Source organism: Dromaius novaehollandiae, chromosome 15 (assembly GCF_036370855.1).
Source record: "Dromaius novaehollandiae isolate bDroNov1 chromosome 15, bDroNov1.hap1, whole genome shotgun sequence".
NCBI classification, from domain to species: Eukaryota; Metazoa; Chordata; class Aves; order Casuariiformes; family Dromaiidae; genus Dromaius; species Dromaius novaehollandiae.
In genome coordinates this window covers 21,977,698-22,000,844 of record NC_088112.1, presented here as the reverse complement: position 1 = coordinate 22,000,844, position 23,147 = coordinate 21,977,698, and the positions used below count along the sequence as shown (strand labels likewise).

General features: G+C 52.0%; 1 protein-coding gene and 1 long non-coding RNA gene across 6 annotated transcripts in view; both read right to left on the bottom strand.

Annotated features, from left to right (window-relative positions):
- The window catches only part of ARHGAP26 (Rho GTPase activating protein 26), a 137,353-nt gene extending 129,856 nt beyond the window's left edge, over positions 1-7,497 (bottom strand). For all 4 annotated transcript variants that reach the window (XM_026118231.2, XM_026118232.2, XM_026118237.2 and 1 more), the window contains exon 1: positions 7,045-7,497. In XM_026118231.2, the coding sequence (XP_025974016.2) occupies positions 7,045-7,198 (154 nt within the window). In that variant the 5' untranslated portion in view covers positions 7,199-7,497. The remainder of the gene's footprint in view (positions 1-7,044) is intronic.
- A 1,517-nt stretch (positions 7,498-9,014) lies between these two features.
- The window catches only part of LOC135329989 (uncharacterized), a 41,158-nt gene continuing 27,025 nt past the window's right edge, over positions 9,015-23,147 (bottom strand). The window contains exons 2-4 of one of the 2 annotated variants that reach the window (XR_010391701.1): positions 12,305-12,384; positions 11,510-11,681; positions 9,015-9,503 (exon numbers count right to left, since the gene is read on the bottom strand). This is a non-coding gene — a long non-coding RNA (uncharacterized LOC135329989). Of the gene's footprint in view, positions 9,504-10,129; positions 10,212-11,509; positions 11,682-12,304; positions 12,385-23,147 lie in introns of those variants that run through there. The other variant, XR_010391702.1, reaches the window with a different exon arrangement.

The following is a 23,147-nucleotide window of genomic DNA, read 5'->3' as shown; positions in this document are numbered from 1 at the left end:
CCAAAACATACATCAGGAATAACAACAGTAACACAGACTCTGCAGGGTAGACCTGCTGCCCTGCTCCGGGAGCGGTGGGCTGGCTGGTGGCACACGTGCACCTGGGGACTTCAGACGGCCTCTCCGCCTCCAACCTCACACGCGTTAATGCAGGCTAATTAAAGCATGTGCTCCGTCACAAGATTGAAAGACGATTGCATTTCTTCCGACAGGCCTCCAGCGAAGCGTGCCTGCAGAGCGAGGGCAGCGGAGCTGTGCCGCTTGCCCACGGCCGGCCCTTCCTCCGCGTCCTCTCCCCGGGAGGCCGATCCCCCCACGACGGCATCACCCCCCAGCCCCGGCCGGGCAGAGGCTGCTCCTGCTTCCCCACGGGTCTGGCCCAGCATCGCCCTTCTCCGGGCCGTCCCGCTCCCTCCTGCCGGCACTGCCCTCCGCTCGCCCGCGGCCCGGCTGCACGCAGCGCCGGAGCCCTGCGGCACGCGCAAATTGTACCCTGCGGCAGCACTTACGCAAGAGCAGGCGAGCACGCTCCAGACCAGGGGTGTGGACTAGTCTGGTGGCTTAAAATTAGTGCTTAGAAGTTAGAGAAACGAGCAAAAAAGAAGTGCCACCGCGCTGGACTCCAGCCGCTGCTGCAGCAGCAGAGTCCCCTTCTTCTGGCCACGCTCCTCAGCCCAGCAAGGGGCCGCGGGATTCAAACGAGACCGGCGCGGTGCCAGGCGATGCCGGGGCAGGGGCAGACCCACCAAACGCGCACCTACCCCCCTCCAGCCGGGCGGGCTTCCTTCTGCAGCCGGCACACGCGGGAAAAGCTTCCTGGGGTGCTCCCAGGGCATGGACACTCTGGAAATAAACGGGTAGCTCGGGGATGAATAGTTTTGGTTTTTGAGTACCACGTGACTCCCAAAAGCCACTTGTTTCAGACAAACAGGCACCAGCTGAAGAGCAGCGTTACAGACACAGAACCCCGCTCGCCCCAGCCCTCTGCTCCAGATGGGCAGCAGCGACTCCCCTCCAGACCCGCTCTTGCAGATTTTCTCCCCGTTTTAGTCACCCAGGAGCATTTCCACCATCGCGCTTCCGATCCCGCAAACCAGGAGCGTCTCTAACACCCACAGCCCCATCGCCATAGAGACGCGGCACCTCCGAGCACACAGCCGAGTTGCTAGGTGGGTGCAGGAGGGAAGGCAGACGCATCCGCGCAGGGTCCTGCTGCAGCTCTCCCCGTGGAAACGCCTGCTGAGCAACCCTCCGCGCACGAGATGCCCCGCGCCACGTCGTAGCACGAGGAGAGGCAACGGGTGCAAGCAGCCTGCACCCCCCTCGCATCTCCCCCCTCCACGGTGCCGCGTTGGCTGTATGAAGTCAGCCACAGAACCGCTCAGTACCCCCACCTTCACCCAAAACTCACCTGGACAGAAACCGTGACCTGCCCCGGGCTCCACCACGGCCACAGCTGGGACCCTCATCTCCTTTCCTCAGCACTGGGCTTCCCACCCAAATCCTCCCCGAATCCCAGGATTTTCCTCACTATGGAAATAAAGCCTTGATTATGGCTCATCTTGCTAATTCCCCTCCACCGCAAGAGAAACAGAGCAGGGTCGCGTTGGAGCCAGCGTCGAGACCGCCGCCACTCATCACACCCGTGGTACCCACGGGCGAGCTGCCGAGCAAGCCGACAGCTCCCGGCCGGCTGACGTTTCACCTGCACAGGGGACACAACGGGGCCGCAGACCTCGATACTCCTGCACCGCCAGTCGCCGCAGAGCGGCTCAGTCCGATTCACCCACCGGAGGACCTGCGGCATCCGAGCTCCGAGTTCATTATTTATGTCTCGCTTCGGTTCTTTGCACTTGCAAAACTTTGAATAATTTATGCATGGTGTACAAGGGAGAAAGAGGGACATGTTTGGATGAAAACCAGGTCACCAAGTACAAGGAAGCAGTAATGGAAGACAACAGAAATAGGGACAGACACTCCCTTTCTGAAAACATAATTATTTGTACATAAACTTGAGAGAGGCCCTAGACACCACAGGATATTCAGCAAGACCAGTCCTTCAGTGAATGAAGATTGTTTTTGAACTTCTCTTTGTTTTTTAATGAAGGGAAGAAAAAAAAAAAGCTCTCAGTCGGCAGTACCATTTCTTTCCGTATCTTCACGCAGGACAAAAGCAGGGTGACGGCAAGCGGCTCCTCCACAAAATCCACAGGAGACATTTGCTTACATGTGTTCAAACAAGCCTCCTCTTCCCCAAACCACAGCTCTCGACACGGTGGGTTTTAAGAAGCGCCAGAGGCGGGTGTGCAATGAGCCCAGCCTAGCAAAGCTAGAGCAGGAGAGCTTTGGGCCAGGGCTGCCCCAGGCCCTTCTGCAAGCAGTGCAGGACAACGCCTGCAGCCCAGAGCATCCCTGCGTCGGGGCGATGAGGAAGGCTCCCTCTCCTCCTCTCCCCACCTCCACCCAGCCGCAGTACAGCTGCTGTCCAAGTTGCCACTCCAGCTCACTCCCTTCTCTCCGGTATAGAAAAAGTTAGTGCTTCCTCCTCGCCCAACGCCCGTCTTCAAACAAAGAGGATGTGAAACAGCCGGTAGAAAACGCAAGAGGAAGGAAAATGCGAGAGGATATTGCCAAGACTTCAGATGATTTCAGCTTCACGCTGCCTCGCTTGCGCTCTGATCCAAGATGCCTGCAAACCCCTCTGTCCCCGTAGGAAACCCCCCGCGCTAGCGGTCTGCTGGTCACCCCGACCTGCTGCCACCACGTCGCAAAAACCTCAGTAAGACAAGGGAGCATCGTGCTCACTACCAACACCTATCACCAGCCACCACCTCCAGCGGTTTCAGCTCACAGCAAACTACAGCACTGCCAAAACCAGCCGTGCAGGAACGAACGAACTTCCCTGCAAGGCGTCAGTGAAACGCAGTGAACCAGCTCCCCATCTCACCCTACGAGATACAGGGCAGCAGTTCTCACTTTGAGAATATCTTTATCCCTATTCAGATGGATACCCCGAAGGCTTACAATAGTCTATATAACTCGGCAAGAATTCAGACTTCTTGTCCTTACATAGGACGTAAGCATGGAAGCACCTAACTAGGTCAAATCACCATATGAAAGATGGTCACACTAATTTCAATTCCTAGGGAAGGAGCTGGGCCAAATCCTGTGCTCTCCCAAGTTTCCCTCTTCGCTGACGAATTCAATGCAATTACTGCAAATTTGCAGCAGCATAACAACTTGTACAGTCACTTTCATAACTAAAGTATAGGCGAGGTGAGAAAAGATCATGCACAGGGAAGGAACAAGCAATCTGGAGCCACGGCGTGGGACAGACGGCAACACCCAATTTTTATTTCCAACTCTGCCGGCAGCTATCCCACAAAGGAGAGCTGTGCATCTCAGTCCAATCCCATCACCCCTTCTGCAAAACCTTCCTACCAAAACGTTTTACAGACCAGACCTTTGAGGGGTTTGTCCTGCTCCTGTGTCACCACATGCATGTCCCCACATTCACATGACGCCTCTGCTGCTCCAGTGCTGCTAGAAAAAAACAGGCAATGGCGATGCAAAGATTAATTCTCAGGCAAAGTCTTGTGGATCGTTCACACCCATGCCCACTGCATCCTAGCCTCCCGGAAATCAGTGGAATAAACTCCCAGTGCCATTAAAGGAATTAAAATTTAATCCAAGAACAGATTCAATAGAGGCTAGAAAACAATTCGGTCATAAAAATACCCTTATCTTCAGAGAGCAGTGAACTTTCTTCCTGTTGCCACACAGTCTTTGCGACTGCAGCCAGGGAAAGTCTGCGGCTCAGGACTGTGCCGGTCCCCGTCCCGGGAATCACGGCGCCTGTCCTGCACCGGCGAAAACGAGCCAAGGATCCCCGACGAGCGTGCAAAAGCACGTGTGGCAGTCCAGTTCAGCCTGCGCGTGCAAATGCCACTAGAGAAAGGCAAATCGTATCAGTCCAGGGAATTTGGGCCTCGCGGCCCTCTGCCAGCAGCGCAGAACAGGCAGGAGCCCCCACCAAAAAGCACTCGTCACCCAGCAGGGACGGGACCAGCGCAGAGTGACTGTCCTTTGGCCAGCCACCTTCCCTAAGGAATTCACCCAAGCTGCGTTTTGACTGAGCTGGAAAGCTTAGAAACAAACAACATCAGCGCCCACAACTTCAGTCCTAAAATTCATTTTCAATAAAGAAGATAATAATAAAGAATAAACGACACTGACTTGCTCTCAGATAAAAGGAATGTGCTAGGAATAGCCAGGCACAGGCTGTCTTGCGACTCTGCAGGCAAACACACTGCCCTAAAACCTCCCGTCTCAGATGTGCATAACAATAAGTCTACTCGTATGGAGGGGGGGTTACCCGGGACATGAAGAATTGGTACGTTGGAGGATAACTGTAACTGCGGATTCGCAGGATGAGATTTCCAGTGCAAGGGAAGCGACGCTTGCAGGGTCGGTATCGGCTTTGCAAGGGAGGGAGCAGGAACGCAGCCCCGGCAGCTGCGGCTCCGCGCGGAGCGGGCACGCGGCCATGCCGGGGCAGGAATGTCACCTGTCACCGTGCCGCGCGGGCGAGCCCCGCTGCGTGGCGGCTCCCAAAATAGCCCTGCGGCATCCCAGACGCCACGCCGGTGCGCCGGACCGGGGGACGGAGCGCAAGGATGCTGCCGGAGCGCCCGGACGTGCTTTCCTACGGATCACGGCTCCACGGCGTGCGGGCACGCGGGTTTCCTCTCCGTCTCCCTGTCCATCCCTGCTGCTGAGCGAGAGAAAGTCAAATCACAGCAAAACACGAGCTTTGGAGAGTTCACCTCGATTACAACTCACTTTGTCAGCTTACTTAGCACGAAAGACATACGGGCCAGGGAAACTATCCATCCCCCAGGCCACTTCACAGGGAGAAAGACAAACCATAACCCCCAAATAACCTCACTGGGGAAACTACGGAAGCGAAATTGCCACTCAAGGAGCACGTTGCAGCCTCCTGCAACAGACCCGGCCCCACTGGCCAGACGAGCAGGGCTGCGCGAGACAGCACGAGGGGACTCCAGTCCCTCAACCGCAGAGATGCCAGCAAAATTAATCCATTAATACGAGAGGGAGGTGGGCATGGTGAATGGGGGGAGAGCGTATCAAAGCGATGCTGCGGGCGGCTGCGTGCACCGGATCTCCCCTCGGCACCGAAATAGCCGTCGGCATGTGTCAGAGCTTCCTTCTCTTACAGGACTCAAAACAAAACAAAAACCAGGAGCATTTTGCAGTTTTAACCCCCACCCGGCGCCTCTCTCGCAAACAACAATCTCTGCTTCCGTTTGCACAGACGGCTCGGGAGGAGGCGACGGCACAGCCGGGAGCGCGGCCCTGCAGCGTCCCGGGCTCCCCGCGAGCTCCCGCGTCCCCGCCGCGCTCACCTGCGTCCCGGCAGGGCCCCGGCACGCTGCCCTTTCGCCAGGTCCTCGCGGGAGAGGAGAAACTCGGGTTTCCAGGCAACCCGAAGCTCTGCTCAGCCGACGCGGCCAGACGCCGCTTCTCGCGAGCCGCCTTTGCCGCTCGTCCCTCGGGTGGGAGGACGTTCCCGGGGGTCTTGCAATGTCCAAGGGGAGCGAGGCCAGAAACGGGGCGCTAGGCGTTGCACCCGTGCCCATCACCCCTTAGCCGGACCAGGTCCACACGCAGAGCCGGGGATGGGCACGGCGCTGCCCGTGTCCCCTGCCCCCTCCTCACAACAAAGCCGCCGCTGGGGACCCCCATGAGGAGTGGGGCCAGGTGGACCACCGAGGGTTGGGTGGACCACGATGGACCAGGAAGGTCGTGGTGAACCAGGGCAGCTAGGAAGGAACAGGTGGGTCATGGGGGACCAGGACAGCTGCCTTGGCCCAGGTGGATCCCATGCACCAGGTGGGCCAGGACAGCTAGGTTGGCCCAGGTGGACTCCCACGGACCAGGTGGACCATGGTGAGCCAGGACAGCTAGGTTGGCCCAGGTGGACTCCCACGGACCAGGTGGACCATGGTGGGCCAGGACAGCTACCTTGGCCCAGGTGGACTCCCACAGACCAGGTGGACCATGGTGAGCCAGGACAGCTAGGTTGGCCCAGGTGGACTCCCACGGACCAGGTGGACCATGGTGGGCCAGGACAGCTAGGTTGGCCCAGGTGGGCTCCCACAAAGCAGGTGGACTCCCATGGGGGGCCAGGACAAGTGCCTTGACCCAAGTGGGCTCCCATGCACCAGGTGGGCCATACTGGGCCAGAACATCTACCTCGGCCCAGGTGGACTCCCATGGGGGGCCAGGACAGCTACCTTAGGCCAAATAGACTCCCATGGACCAGATGGACTCCCATAATGGGCCAGGACAGCTACCTCAGCCCAGGTGGACTCCCATAATGGGCCAGGACAGCTACCTTAGGCCAAATGCACTCCCATGGACCAGGTGGACTCCCATGGTGGGCCAGGACAGCTACCTTGGCCTAAGTGGGCTCCCATGCACTGGGTGGGCCATAGTGGGCCAGAACATCTACCTCGGCCCAGGTGGACTCCCATAACGGGCCAGGACAGCTATCTCAGCCCAGGTGGGCTCCCACAGACCAGGTGGACCAGGACATCTACCCTCGCCCGGATGGACTCCCACAAACCAGGTAGACTCCCATGGTGGGCCAGGACATCTACCCTGGCCCAGATGGACTCCCACGGCCCAGGTGGTCCCCCATGGTGGGCCAGGACAGCTCCCACGGCCCAGGTGGGCTCCCACAGCCCAGGTGGACTCCCATGGGGGGCCAGGACCGCTACCTCGGCCCAGGTGGACTCCCATGGTGGGCCAGGACCGCTACCTCGGCCCAGGTGGTCCCCCATGGTGGGCCAGGACAGCTCCCACGGCCCAGGTGGACTCCCATGGTGGGCCAGGACCGCTACCTCGGCCCAGGTGGCTCACACGGGACCAGGCAGCCCACACCGGACCGGACGGGGAGGGAAGGGGGTGGCTCTGCGGGAGGGGGTCGGTGCCCCCGGCGCCCCCCGGGACCTCACTTACTCTTGAGGGCGGCGACGAGCGACTTCCCGTCCTTGATGAGCTCCTTGATGAACTTGTTGGTCTTCTCCAGCTCGGCCTCGTGGGAGCGGAGGCGCTCCCGGAACTGCGGGCTGTCCAGGCAGCACTCGCTGAACTCCAGCGCCGGCAGCCCCATGCTGCCCGCCGCGAGGGGAGAAGAAAATAAACCAAAAATCAAAGAAATAATGGAAAAGGGGGAAAGCGAAAGGGCGCAGCGCAGCTGCACGCGCGCCGCCGGCGGAGCGGGCCCCGCGGCGGGGCGGGGTGGGACGGGCGCGCCCCGGGCGGAGCGGAGCGGGCCGGGCCGGGGCGCAGGGCGAGCGGCGGGGAGCGCGGAGCGCGGCGCGGGGGCGGTGCTGCCGCCGCGCTGGGGGCCGCCGCCCGGGCACGGCTGCCGGCCGCACCAGCGCCGCCCGCCCCGCCCCGCCTCGCGCCGGCCCCGCCCCGCCGCCGCGCCCCCGCCAATGGGCGCGCGCCTCGCCGCGCCCCGCCCCCCGCCCCCTCCTCGGGGCCGCGCCACTGGCCGCGTTCGAACGCGGCGCCGCCCCCCGGCCAATCAGCGGCGCCGCCCGCGGGGGGCGGGGCGAGGCGGGCGCCCGCGCCGCCGTGAGGGGATGGAGCCGGATGCAGCCGGCCCGCCGGGCTGGGCAGTGGCGCAGCGCCGCGAGCAGCCGGGCACCGAGCGCTTCCCAGCGCCGGCGTCGGGCTCCCTCGCGGCTGCTGCTCCCCTGACACCCGGGGTCACCTCCCCGGCGGCTGGAGGAAACCACCCCCGTCCTCCGCCGCGCTGCCTCGCCGCTTTCCGCGGCGGGGAGAGTGCCGGGAGCCCGGGGCGAGCGCTGCCCTTCCACCCCCGGCCCCGCCCCGCAGAGCGCTCGCTGCCCTCGGCCCTGGCGGTTTCAGCCGCCCCAGGGCGGATAGCGGCCCATCAACAGTAAAAAAAGGGAAGTGCTGTCGGCGCCGGCCCAACAGTCTTCAAAAAACACCTTCTTCCCGTAAACGGCCGGGTTGAGGGTGAACCGGCCCGGCCATGTCCTACAGCAGCGGGAGGTGGAGGTGTTGCAGCCTCCCACCCGCCCAGCACAACAGCCATGATCAAAAAACAAATTGGCTTCAAAACCAGCCAGCTCAGCGCAACTTGAGATGAGATTTCAGACATCTCATTTTCGCTGTGCTTTGCCCACCGGCCTAGCCGCGCGTGGCAGAAGCCATGACGTTCCTCACACCTGTGTCACGTCTACATGGGTGCGAGTGCGCTGTCGCCAACGACAGCTTCTCCAGCGCAGCAGCGTCACCCGGGCAGTGACGAACAGGCACATTTGCCGGTAATCCCTGGATGCCTGGAATTCCCCCTTCCCGGGAGCCCGGAAGCTCAGCCGCTCGGCTCGCAAGGGGAGGCCGCCGTTCAGCAAACACGGGCCCGCGAGCCGCGCAGCGGACGTGTCCGGGATCCAGCGTGGCGACGGGGCCGCATTCCTGTCAAGCCAGCCGTGAAACGCGACGCGGAGCCGGCGCCAGCCCTCCAGGCCAGGGAAGATCGATGTGGTCTCACATGAAGCCTGGGCTCCGTGCAGTACTGACAATACGTGACCCAGCCCGAGCCTGGTGATACCACATTAATCCACCTGCATTTTCTAGTGAAAATGTCCAGGCAGAGTGACCCCATACTAGCCCAAACCCTTGCCGCCTGCCTTTTTATCCCCACTATACTGCAAGCTCTAAAGCACCACTTTCTCCATCTCACCACAGTCTAATTCTAGCCAAGTCACTGCCTCCAAGTGTGGTTTGAGAGACATCTTTTTTGCATGAGATTTCCTAATTATAAAGTGGATGTAATACTAATTAAATGTTTATCTTAAAAGCAGGGTATAAAGTTCAATTAGCTGTAATTTTTGCCATATGCATACAGCCCCATAAAAGCACTAGATGCTATTTGTATTAAGCTCCTTTATTCTGCACTGTACAAAGCTACAGCAGCACATTCTTCAGTTTTATCCTTCTACATTGCTATTGCTTAGAGTAAAACAGTGTGCCAGCACTTACGGCTAATATGGAAGAACCTGTAACTAGATTTATAGGACACTGCCTTAGAGGATCAGAGTATTTGGGACTCGAAGCAATTTCTGTGCTCAGCTTCTCCACCCTTCCAGAATCACAGAAGGTAATGGTGTTGAGACCGTCATTTTCTGATGAGGACAAAATTGAGAGTGCAAAGCTCTGTCACATGCACGATATCGCACACACCAGGACCGGACCCCAGGCCTCTGGCAGGCAGCAATCAACACGTCAGATATGCACTTGTCCTCCCTTCCACATCCTTGCTTGCGCTGTGCTCCCCATCATGTTTGAGCTCCCGGAGTCTCTCTCAGCAGAAGCAGGCAGTGAGGAGGAACAGCCACTGAAGTACTCCAACCAAGCTCTGCTGGGATCATACATCCAAACTGTAGAAGGATACCAAATGGGGGAAGAAAAAAAAAAAAAAAAAAAAAATCAAGAATCAAGATTTCCACTTTCTCCTGTCTGTGGCTAAAAGTTGGCACCCCTCAGCACATTTGCTTGCCTGCTTAGAGTTTTTTTTTGTCTTACCAGAGCCATGTACAGTGTCCAATTGACTTAGCTCACCAGAACGTAATACTTTATTTAAACCAACAGAAACATTCCTAGTTATGCTAGCGGGTGCAGAAATTTGGCCTGTCATTGATCTCTAGCAAGTACTGCTCTGTGCTTCTCTAAAGCTGTGCTCACACATAGCTGAAGCAGATCAAAGTTGCTGCCATTGCAATCCCCCACTCCCACCTGTGAGCTTGTCCTTGACCATGCGTTAACACGTTCTCTCTTGCATAGTTGCTGACTTTCATCCCACAATTAGCTCCCTCAGGGAGCTGAGTCAGCAGAAAACTAACAACAAACAGAAAAAACAAAAATCAAAAAACCCCACACCAGTTTCTACCTAGTTTAGCTCACTATGTGATCAAATAACCACTGGTGTTGATGCAAGTGCATGGGGCACTACAGTCCTGACCAAGTGGGAGAAAGGAAGACTGCAGTAGTGTCAACTCACATCAGCTCCAGCTGCTGTTCCCAGCCTTCCCTTGCACCAGCATTAGCTCTTGGTGGGTCATGCAATCAGCTGGATTAGGCAGCTTTGTCTGAAAATTAACAGGTTTTTTCGTAGAGTTAGCTTCTGCTGGATCAGCTCCAGAATCTGGCTGAGCACATCTCCCCCGCTTCCCTTTTGCTGACCCACCACAAGCTGCATTTTCCTGCCTGCTTCCTTGTGCTTCCTGTGGCGTTTCCAGGACCTTCTTTGAAGGAAGATCAGCTATTAACATGGTAGACATCAGCCACTTCTTTTCTGGAGAAGTTTTCTGCCAGTTAAGTGGGATAAGCAAGGCCCCAGCAGGGCTGACAGCACCAGAGCTAGCACAAGACTGGCAGAAGACCCACAGGGACACCAGGAGCAGGGAGGGGCTGGGGCATGGCCCCATTCCCCTTTCAGCAGCACAGAGCTGCTGTCAGCTCCCCATGTCTCACAGGCCCATCACTGCTGTAGAGCTACCCAGACAGACACGGAGAGGGGCCTTGGGGAGGCAGCAAGGCGTGCGTTACAGTGCATGCATCCGTGTACAATTACTGCAGTGTCTGTCAGGAGATGTTAAACCCAGTTATCTTCCAAATATCTTGCATCAGTGAGCTTGGAGGCTATCTTTGGAAAGCTGACATTCACCAGTCGAAGCCTGCAGTTTCCACTGTTTGTGGGAATGGAGACCAGTGCTATAAAGGATTTGAGAGAACAGGGAGAAGCAAGGTGGTAAAACCACCAATTAATTAGATCCGAAAGCTAACAGATTTGGACACACAGACATTTATTTAAAACCCAGGAGACTGCAGTAGGCATTTTGACTATTAGAAACCAGGAACCACATGCAGAATTTCTTGAACTTTCCCTCAAGCAGCAGTGTTCAAGGTCCATTTATTATGTGACTACATATCACCCCTGTCTCTCTTGCTCTCAAGGATCCTTTTCTGAGCTGGGCACAGATGAAGCATTGCATATGAAGAAAAAAAAGTTGCAACTACATTAGACCTTTGCAATGAATCCGTATGAATTCCCTGTTGTAAATCAAAGGGCATGTATTGAAATGTTGTGCTGACAACCTTTTGAGGGATCAGATCATTGGGTCTGGTCTTTGTTAGTTATGAATACTGCACTCTGAAGTAGACACTCTTAGAGCTCCCCCTTCTTCTCCAACATAGTCATGTCATCCTGGAAATATGCTTTGGGTGTGTTTTTGCCTGATAGATCTTCTCCCTGTGGCTGCAGCAAATAGTCTTAGAGACACCTTCAACATGATCAGGAGTGCTCCCTCTACTGAATTCTAGAGCGTTTTACACATAGCAAACATGATTAACACAATTTTGCATGTATTTTGCCATGCAGTGATACCTGAGTCACACCTCCAGCAGTAGTGTCTGTGACTTTCCACTGTCATCAAGGGAATTTCTCCTCGATTCCTCTTTTCTTTTTTCAGCTTTTGTCTTCTTTTGTCCTTGCAGTCCCCCTCCTGGCCTTCAGGAAGATTTGCACAGGTGCCCAGGACAACCCTGAATGTAGGTGTCTATAGAGAACAGTGATTGGAAGTACATGAGCCTCTGCATAGGGGTCAAAAGTAAAAAGCAAATAGGACTGGGGTCCCTGATCACAATTTGCAAAACTTCTTAGGCTTCTAGCTTGCAAATGTTCACCTCCAGTAGATTTAAAGCAGATCAAATTCTTTGCAAAACTGGACATTAGCCTCTCGTGCTACCAAGCCTTCTCCAGGTTCAGGGTCTAGACAAGTCCCAGGATCAAAACGGTGTCAGGTGCAGGCAGAGACACACAAGCCAGTACTGCATGCTCAAACTCATTTCGTGGACACTACAGATATGCTAATTGCTTTTGGAAGCTGGTTCCTTTTTGAATGCAAATAGCAATGGGGTATACTCTTAGTCTGCAGCGTCCGACTTGTAGCAGGAATGACCTCAACATCTATTTCCTTCCAAGTTACTTTATTTGTTGTCTGTGCCTTGGGCAATCATTTGTTGTCCCCTGCAGAGCACCTATTACTATAACTATAGCTGCTACTGTCCTCTCATCTATCTGTTTTTGACTAACTGGCATCTTCTACTGCTTTTGCTCTGCAACAGTCAATTATCTTTAAAGCCAGCAACCATACGTGCCCTGGGCACGCCAGCTACTTACAGCTTCATCTTTGCCAAGCCACTTCCCTGTCGCGTGCCTCTTCCACACCCATCCGGGAGCACTGGGGAAAGAGCAGCAATCTAAGTAAAAAGAAACAGAAACACACTAGAAATGCCATCTCTCAGTGGAGCTACCTTGAAAACAGTATAGCACCATTTCCTTTCATCTTCCTGGCAGGTGTCAGGTCAAATAGACCAAAACCCAGCTTCAAGTGAAGCGGCAGAGTGCTTCCAGAACAAGCACGGGGCAGTCGCGGGTTTGAAAGTTTATGGTGCGTGAAGGTTTGTTCACCTTGATTCCTTGATTTAAAAATCCTTCAGTACCCCAGGGTTAGGCTAGGCACATTTTACATCCACTCACACGTGTGTGTGTGTGTGTGTGTGTGTGTGTGTGTGTGTGTGTGAAATTTATACAGTGAAAGCTACAAACAACAAGTTCTAGAGAGGCACATCCAGCCCTCCTTGGAGAGGCAGCAAATGAACCAAGACTCAAAAGCCTGACATACCCTTGACCTTTCAACTCACCCCTCAGTAGAAAAAGATGTTTTGCTAACAAGAACAGTCCTTTTGCACTGGGAGGGATAAGACTTGAAGCAGGGGGATGGCACTTTTCCTAACTCTGTTATTTTTGGCCTGATTTTCCAAGTGCTATTTGCTTCCCCCTTCTCCAGTCTCAGAGCAGGAGTTTAGTCTCTTTAGCATCTTGCAGCCATCAGTTTTTATACACTCATGACCTTTTTTTAAATAGCTTGAAGAGGAGACTCAGTATGTCCCACTTAATTTAGCCCTTGCCTATTAATGCTGCTCCCTGTGGTGAGGAAACCCAGCTCGCACTCCATGTTTCCTTCAGTCAGTGCAGCATCCCTCTGCAGCCCAGCACTTATCTGGTTTCAGACTGCAATAACAACTGTCAGCTAACCTCAGCCTCCCTTTGGATTCCTGCTAATGACCTTCATCCCTCGCTCATCTTCCTGCATTTGGGCTGCAGCTCAGGCTGCTGCTCTGCTTTTGGGGAGCTGAGATGAAGGAAAGCAGGTTTTTGTGTGTGGTTTTATGCAGTTTTCCCTTTTCTTCTCATGTGTGCTACCAGTGCAGAAACACTAACCCCTGGCACAGGGCCACTTGAATCAAACATATACAGCTGCAGTCTTTCACTTTTCACTGGTTTTCTAACCCAGTCTTACCTGCCTGCAACAAGGCTGAAGGTATCTGTATTGGTTCATGTCATAAACCATAGATCACTCTTGTAATCACTGGTTAAATCACTAGGTTATGACCAAATAAACCCATTTTCTAGAGCAGCATCTTCTGTGTGAAAAGGCAGGATTAGAACACAGATCAGCTTGAAGCAAGATACATCTGAAGTAATAAAGCTACATACTTGCTTGAAAAGAGGATGAGACAAATATGTTCAGCACTTTCCCCAGGGACCACTGCTACAGACCTTCATTAGCATCCACTGTCTTACCCAGCATTTCAAGAGATGTCATATACCACATCCAATTGTGTTTACTAGCTTGCAATCAACACCTAATGCTGCATAGCATCATTTTGGGCTTTGGGGGTGTTTCTGTTTGCTTGGAGATGCCCATTGTCAATATTTCTGGAATGGGAGCACTGTTTAATGAGAAGGCTCTTACATTTTTACTACTTCATTAATGCTTGTACTCAGCTCCACAGACAGACATCTGCCCTGACTGCTAGCCTCTTATGCCATTACAAGTTTGTGACCCCAAGAAGCAGCCTGCTACCAGGAGCCTCCCAGGAGCACAGGAGATGCTCTCGAATCCCCTTGGCTTTCTCTAGTCTGCTATTATGCTTTGACTTTGTTTCCAGGATGATGATTCTCCTAGCACTGGAGCCAGGACACAGGCTCCTGCAGCCAAAGTGTCCTGTGTTGACTTAATTTGGTAGTGATAATGATGACTGGTAATCAAAAGCACCATGAGATCCTTATGCTGAAATACTATGAAAGATTGAACTGGTTTGAGGCTTTTTTTTTTTTAATATAATTAATCATACTCAGGTCTATGGTTACATTGCCCTGCCCAGATATCAGACATAAAATAACTTACAGAACTGAAACATTATTTTGAAGAGTAATGCCTTAATCACGAGATTCCAGAGGCTTAGTTACCCCGTAGCACAAATCACTGCTTGATTCAAGCCACAATGACTCCTTTTCTAGTCTCATTTAAAACACCATTCATACTGTAAATGTTAATGACACTAGGCATACATGTACAAGACATAACAAAGCAGTGCATTATTATCTGGTTATCTGCAGCATGGTTTAGACTGCGCTACAAATCATGAAGACAGTGACTGTGCGGTCATAACCTCTGGAGATGTGACATTTGTTCTGAAGCATTAAGACTAGCATAAGAAATTATTGGATGAGGAAACTAGTATGTCTAGAGGCATTTAGCACATTTAACACCACAGTGCAACAGGAAGAATACACAAAAAAGGGACCTCACTGTTCACGTGTGTGTTTGTATGTACAACTACCTTCTAGGCAAAGAGAGGGTTAATCGCATTGAAGGCTCATGGTTTCCTTGCGCATGGCTGGAGTCCTATCTCATGCTGGAGAGAAGGATGCCCCTTGTCCCTGGCATTTGCTGTGCTGCCCAGCAGTTTTACTAGCTCTTTTTCCATCTAGGTCTCATCTCTGCATGATTTCTGTGGAGCAAAGTAGTGGTTATTTAGCAAGCACCAAAAAAAGGAAAAAAATCCACTCCCCCTGCAGCTGCTGGAGAAGTAACACAGGACATGTCACTGCAGGCCCTGTAGGGAACTTCTTACTGACACAAAAATGATAAACGATATAAAAACAAGAAGAGTTTCATACTTGGAGGTTTTTTTTGGGTGAACCCCTTCAGAAGGGAGGACACACACATAACAGAAAATCCGCCACATGATTAGAGGCAATTACACTGTTCCCCTAATCAGCTCCACAGATCTGAGTCTCAAGAGCATTCCAGTTCTGTTGCAACTTTTCTTGCTTCTTAATGCATTGCAGATAACATCCTCCAAGAATAAAGAGAGGATTAGAGCAGCACATTCACCAGGCCCCAGCTGTCACAGCTGTAGCCACTTGAGCCAAACTATGTGCCACCTTCAGCAGAAAGCCCTGCCTAGGCCTTGCAGTGCTGCGCACCATGATGGACCAGCAGGTCCTGCACCCAGCTCCAGCAGTGCCCAGAGCACCTTAGGGTGGTACCAGCCTCTGCCACACCTGATCACTGTGGGCTCTGCAGCAATCAGCTTGGACCTGAAGGGTGAGGACTAACCTTCGAGCCACACTGAAATATGGAAACATGTCCCGTTGAGGAAAAGGCTTCCTAAAGAAGGAAAACACCGTTGGTGATAACATCTCTAAATTCTCTGGGAATCTTTTCCTAGAGGAAAATAAAGGACACTCATGTGCATTTGGGCAGGGATAAGGCATCAACCAGGCTGCACAAATTACAGCTAAATACACAGAAACAGGATAAGAAATGAATTCACAATGAAATAAAAGCAAAATTAGTCATGGCCCTGAAATTACTGTAGCAGAGGAAGAAGCTAAAATGGAAAAATAATAAATGAACCAAAGGCTACAAAATCTTCAAAGAGGTTTATGGAAAAAGTTTTATTTAAATAAGAGAGTTAATTGTAGATATGACAAAGTTTCATTGTCATGAAAGGCCAGAGAGTTATGTCTGTCTATTCTTACTCTCATTTTTTTCAGGAAATAAGAAAGCTCATCTAAAGACCAGCCAAGCAGCTGCCATTCATTTCCTCTACAAATACAAAACATCAGCCTATATCCACACTGCACACAGGAGCTTCGGTCTCCTAATACTCCATGGAAAAACACTTCCACAAGTCCTCACACAGGAGAACGGGGTGGGAGAGGGAACAAAGGCAAAGGATTGCAAGGTCCTGATGAGCAAGGGTCTAGGAGCTCATCATCCTTTCACACACTGGAAGTTTATTGCTATTATTCATCTTCAAGGTGGGCATAAATGAGGCAAAGACAGACACACTCAAGAGCAGAGGAGCAGCCTACCTTGCTTACACCTAATGTAAAGGGAGTTTTTAACCAAAGCCTGGAAATTGAAGTCCTTCCACCACATACATGCCACATATTTCCTTTGAACTGTCACACAGATTTGTGCCAAGAAGTATATTATATTCCTTAACTCTTCTAAGTGACACCCTTAAAAGTCATTAGATTAACAGAGAAAAATCATAGTTAACACAACTGAGGCATCTGATACAAGAACTGTGGCCCCAAGAACCCAGTTGTGCCAAATGAACCACAGACTATAGAGCTAGGGTAAGGAAATGAATATTGTATGAAGTTCATAAAGCAATTTCCAACTTCTGCTATTTGTGCAAAGCTTTCAAAAACTCCCTGGCTTGGAGGAGACCCACTGCCCTGTGTTCCTTGGCAGGCTTTCCCTCCAGAAGACCATTTCAGCTTTTTGAGGCTGAACACGAGAATCGTGCCTGGGCCCCTGAAGGGTATGGGGATCTAATAACATCAAGGTTATACAGAGGAGTAGCTAGCTCACAGGATACGTACGTGCAGCAGCACCGTGCTAACCACAGGAGCTAGAGCATCAGGAATATAATGCACATCCCAGGCTTTGTAAGGCAGGCTGGGAATCAATAGCTGAGGAAAGCAACACAGAATTGAGAATACTAAAATTTAGACAACTTTTTTAGACTTAACCTTTTAAGTCTATTAATATTTAGCCTCTCAGTTTAGCAGAGGCAGCCTGGGACCATGGGGGGCAAGGGGGCACTGCTTAAGGACAGACAGTTACTCAAAGCCCCCTTTAGCAGAGCTGAGCCCTCAGCACCCAAAAGAGCTCAGCCACCAGTGCCACACTACAGAGCCCAGCTCTGAGCCCCTCTGCCTGCAACAGCAGCAACCTTTTTTACCAAAAAGATTAGCTCCTGTAGCAGAGCCACATTGCCTGCATGGAGCCCACAACCAGAGCAGAAGGACCTTGGCCACCCCCTGCATTAAACACCTGCTCCCCCCAGGACCCCACTACCTGAGGCAGGCTGGGAGCTGGAGATGAGCTCCCACAGCAGCAGATGTTCCAGATGCAGCACCATACAGCCACAGCTGGACACAGACCACTACAGGACCTTCCCAAGGACCACAGCAGCTCCAGCTCCAGCTTCTTGTACCTGCTTGGGCTGAATGCCCACACCTGGTGGGAGGGTGAGGTGGTAACACAAAGCACCTGAGCACCAAATCTCTGCAAACCCAATGGGCAGAAGAGCATTCACTCGCTGTGTAGTTAAGTTTTCTCCCCCTTTAGCACTGGGGCCTCTGGGCTGCTCTGTCTTGTGCTGACTCTTAGGCTTGCACGGGTCAGGGAGCTGATCCAGCCGTGCAAAGAGCAAGTAGCAAACTGGGTGGGTTTTAGCTAGGTCAAAACCCAATCCAGCAGAAGCTGTGGGCCCACTCTTCATGTCAAAATACAATAGCAGGCTGCAATAAAAGCACAGGCACACGATGAATAGGCAGCACCCAGCCATTTCTCTGTTTAACTGCGAGTTACTTAGGAGCACGATGCAGATGGGGCTGCTTCTTGCAGGCTCCTTCTGAGACGGTTTCGAAGCCATACAAAACCCGAGTCCACTTAAATGAAGTTATGCTATCAGAAGACAATTCCAACAAGAGGAATGTTTTCCCCAAATTTGTATAACCACTGGAAAAAAGTTTCAAACCACTGTGAAATTGATCTGAAACTGTGTTTCCAGGAATTAGAACCAGAAGTTCCCAAACCAAACTCCAGTTTCCTTTCTGGAGGTTTTCCAGAGATGTCTGCTGTGCATTAGCCCTGGTATGACCTGTAAGATGGATGTAAGTGCTGGCTCTCCCTGTGTAAATACGAATTTCCTCCAGGTCCTGCTCAGTTGTCTCAGACCTTGCTGTGCCATCTTTCCTGTGTCTCCCCTCGTGGAAGCTGGATCAAGCTTTTCCTTTCCCTTGGCCGCCAGGGACCCTCTGGCCATCCCTTACACACCGTTCTTCTACCCCGATGCCAGTTTTACATCAATTTACCACTGTTGGCTTCAGTGGAAATAATTTTTATTTTCGTGATTACAGCAAGGCCGCTGCCTTTCCTGAATAAAAATACTCTCAAAAGTAGTTAGCAATACCTCCAAAATCCTGTGGAAATCCCCACTAAATACTTTGACTTTGCCCAGAAATCCAGACAAAGCGGTTTGCTTTGGTAGGGTGGGATTCAAAATCTGGATCTGAACCTCATGGCTCCTTCTGCCCAAATCACGCGCCGTCTCTGCAAAACCCTGCGGAGACCTGCAGGGTTAGAGCCAGGCACTCCAAACGTTGCTCCTAGACACCTCTCCGTAGACCCACCGCCATGCAAACTCGATTTTTGCCTGCTGGGTTTTTTTAGGTCTGGGTATAGCCCTTAATTTTGACCCTTTTCTGCAAATCCAGGGACTGAAATTTTCTGTTTCTTCTCTCAGTACAAAAATCTGGAAAGTTGTATGAAACGGAGAAGGAAGATGTACGTTTGGGTCTTCGGCCATTTCGGTGCCCAGCAGGCAGCTGTGAAAGGGCGGCTCAGCGGGTCTCTGAAGTGACAGGCGAGCCAGAGGAATTAAGGGGAGGAGAAAAAGAGAAGCTGCAGCCGGGAAAAGTTACAAGAACGGAGAACAAGAGCCAGGAAACAGATTGGGTTTTGTTTTCTTAAGTTAATGAATTAAAGAACCAAGATGACAAGCGGTTCTGCAGGAAAGTGTGCCAGCTCCGTGTTCCTCCAGCAGACAACCAGCCACGCACAGATCAGATGTTTAAAATAAAAGATGTTTTGTCCTGCTAAAAGGAGGCGGCTTCTTCTGGGCTGCCTGCACGCCCTGGAAGGATTAGAGGCGTTCAGCTTTCCTTCTCCCTGCCATTAACGTCCTTGAACCCAGGCCAATATAGGCACGATATTTTAGGGAGAAACCAAATCAGATGTATTCCGATGTCTGAGGAGCTTGGAAACACCTCCAGAGGCATATGTTTTGCCTACAAAGTGAGAAAGCCCTGTGACATAACACCACCTGATGAGCGAGGTGGGATGGGACATCACAGCAGTAAATATCAGACCATGTTAAACTCATTGAGGGAAAGCATAAAAATCAATAAAATAATAATACCCAGTTAGGTGGTGTTTTATTTCTCTATACCTCAAAGCTCTTTGTGCAAATGAGTAAGAACTGATGGTGCCATTTTACACATGTAAATGAAGTTAGAGACATTTTAAGTAGATGGGTATGTTTGTATAGCTGGACGGTCATGGCCAGCTGTCAAGTCTTCAGGAGGATCTGGAATAGGACATAGATCATACAAGAAGCGGGACTTTCATCTCAGCAGATCTCTACCATTATGATCTCTACCATTAAAAAAAATCCAATATCAAGGGAATTAAAAGTTGCTTAAGGATTAATAGACATTTCCCACGTCAGGAGCAGGAGCGACGTGCTGTTGGGATAATACCTGAGACGCGGACAGGTACAGTTTCACACTTGTATTCGTCGTACGCGACTTTGGCGTTTGGCCTCCCGCACTCGCCGCCACGAACGCGAGCTCTGCGCTTGCCTCACCGCAGCCCGGCTGAGCCCCGGCGGCCCACCGGACCCCTTTGCACCGTGCCAGCGAGCAAACGCGCTGCCAAGCCAGAAAACCTGCCCGTGCTTATAAACCTGTGCAGTGGCTTCATCGGGCTTCTGAAGAACAGCAGGGAAAGGAGGCCGCGTGCGAGGTGTGCAGCTGCAGAGCAGCGGGGACAGCCGCGTCCTCGTCAGCGCCGTTTTTTTACAAGCACATATTTTGTCCCGTCAAGGTCATCCCGTGAGATGTCCTCGTGCACATGTAAGTCTCAGCAAATTTAGCTCCCAGGGAACGGGTCCAGAACGCAGATCTACCGTCTTACCTTTCAGCAGAGAGCTTCCTTCCTTGCACCGTGTTTTTACCTTCACAGCACTGGTTACCGAGGACACGTCCTTGAGGCCGCCGATGACTGGAAGCAGTTTCCTTTGCTGTTAAAAATATTACGCCGCTTGCGAGCCCTTGGTTTGCAATCCAGCTCCAAGCACACAGAGCATCCTGCCACGGCCGCTAGCACGGAGGCGGCTGGGAAACGGCCCCGGCCACGCTGCCGCGGAGCCCCCTTTTCCTCCACAGCTCCAGTTTTGTATATTTAATTGTTTTGCTCATTATGCCTTTATTAGCTGCAGCGAGGTTTTCCTGTGCCTTTCTTTACATAATAAAAAATGAAACCAAAAACAATTCAAAAGAACAAAACCCAATGATTTTCAAAATGATTTTGACATTGTATTCATCTTTCAATAATTTGATATGGAGGAAGTACAGTGGCAAATTGAATACAGAATATTTTTTTAATTATTCAAGAATATTTCCCTGTGCAAGTACACTGACCCAATCTGAGCATGCAGTTATCGTGTTTTATAATAATAGTACCACAATACACTCAAATGGACGGTCCCAGCCTTTGCCTGAGATTATCTGGATCACCAAACATTTCCCATCTCAGCCTTGTTTAGCTCGAGGATGGGTTATTATTTACATAGGACAGGCTGAGGCGCAGGGCTGGGTTTCCTACGAGCCGAGGGCTGTTACTGGATGTCGTACGGCTTCCTGTGCTCCGTGGGGAAAGCGCTTGACACGTCATTGTTTTGCAGCAAGAGGAAAAAGTCCCTTCTCTGCATTAACTTCTTCATTTGCAAATGGAGATGAAAGCTGCCTTGGCGCACTGGGGAAAGGATACGTCAGTAACCGATGCATTTACTGATCCGTGGAAGAGAGGGGCTGGACGAGGGTGTTTGACGTTGTCAGGATTTAAACTAAAGCGTGGTGCCCAAACCAGGTGCCGGGAGAGAGCCCGGCTGGGGAAGCAGAGCAGAGCCTGGCGTGCCGGGTGGGACTGGGCCGCTCCTGGGCTCTGCAGAGCTGCTCGGGGCATTTGTCTGAAGTATTTGGGGAAAAAAATTGAACACAGGCTTGGCAACACCAAAAAATCTCGTGAATGTACACTTTTTGTCAGATTACTCATGCTCTGATTCAGAGTGACGCCTAATTTTGCTGCTTTCCGGACATACATTTTCCCTACTTCTTCTGGGAGCTGGTTAGTTCCTCATGCACTTCATAATTTCTAGTTTTACTTCTCCATGGCCGCATAGCTGAGGGCGCTGCGAGCGTCCTACCCGGCCAGGTCCCCTCCGGCCAGGCCCCCCGGCAGCGGGTGCCCTCGCTGGGCACGTGAGGGCAGGTGGTGTAAGAAACAGCCAGATGCGCTAGCAAAAATGTCAAGAGAAGAGTGCATGCTGCAAGCGCCGTGTCCCCAATCCCAAGCGCTGCGGTGAGCCGCTGCACGCTTGTTACAAGCTTCTTCCCGCTACTGCCCACCCGCTCGCCCCAAGTCACCGTTTTCTCATTTTAACATGCTGCTGCACTTCTGGTGTCAGATTTTTTCCTGAAGCCGCTGAGCGTTGCTGCACTCGCAGCCACAAATCCCTCCGGACACGCGCGGAGCAGGCACGCTGCAGTGACCGGCAAGGAAAGCTTTCGCACTCTGCCCGGCCCAGGCACACGGTGCTCTTCCACGTTTCCCTACTAGTTACCGGCATCGCTCAGGCTAACCAAAAACACAGTGTCCCAAGTGGGAAGAAAGTCGCCTTGGCTTGGCTTTGGGGGAAGCGAAGGCAGCTATAAAAACTACGAAAACTGTCCATAACAATGGGAGGAAATAGGAAAGTGATGATAATGGGTAGATACCGGCTACTGGCCTTACCTTGTGCGAGTTCTGCAAACAAAGAGAGCTCTGGGAAGCGGCGACCTGCAAAAGTGGGAATACGAACAACGCTCCCCGTGCCAGCAGGCATGGACAGAAATGCCAGCAGCTACTACGGTCAGAAACATTAAAATAGCAACATGCAGGTAGCTTGAATCCAGAGGAGCCTTCTGGACTTTAAACGTTAATTTTCAGTAAGTCTTGGAAGACTGGGAAAATTCCAGACAATGAGTAAAAAGCTGCTGTGCTGCCGGGGAGCTCTGGGTGAGGAGAGGCCTGTCAGCCTGATGTCGGTCTTGGGAAGCTGGTGTAACAGTCAGTATTGGACTTGATTAACCATGGACTGAAGGAAAGAAATAATGCCAATCAGCAGGGGATTATGAAAAAGATTCTGTCAAGCTAACTTGATGTATTTTTAGATAAAACTGTAATTAAGTCAGTGTTTGATAACGGCAGTGCTTTTAAGGAAACAAGCTTCTCTTAGGTATTTGATTTGGAACAAATGCAACTTGGTATATAATAAATGAATCAGAAACTGTCTGATGTTCCCAAAATATAGTTATAATAGAAGATTCATCGTTTGGTTAGTGACTCTCCAGAGGGGTCCTTTGGGAGTCAAAGCAGTGCTGAGTGCAAGCAAGCGAGATTCGTTTCAGTGCGTAAGGTCATCCACTAGGAAACCAAGACGAGGAGTCATTCCTCAGGAAGGGGCACGCTGTCCTGGGAGACCGGGACTGAAGGAGGCTGGAGTGATCCTGGTGGAAGAGCCAGGACCGAGGGCAATGTGCAAGTGCACAGAAGAGACAGACAAAATTACTTTACTGTGTGTCTGGTTTGGAGAATGACTGTTTTCGACAGAAATCAGGGTGAATGAGATGATCTTAATGAGAAACACTCTTCCTGTCTCTCTTTGATTCCTTCCTAATTACCCCGGCGGTGACCTGAGGGAGAAGGGGCCTGACTCCCCACCTGCGGGGCAGGGATGGAGTAAATCCGAGCCAGCAGCCACCC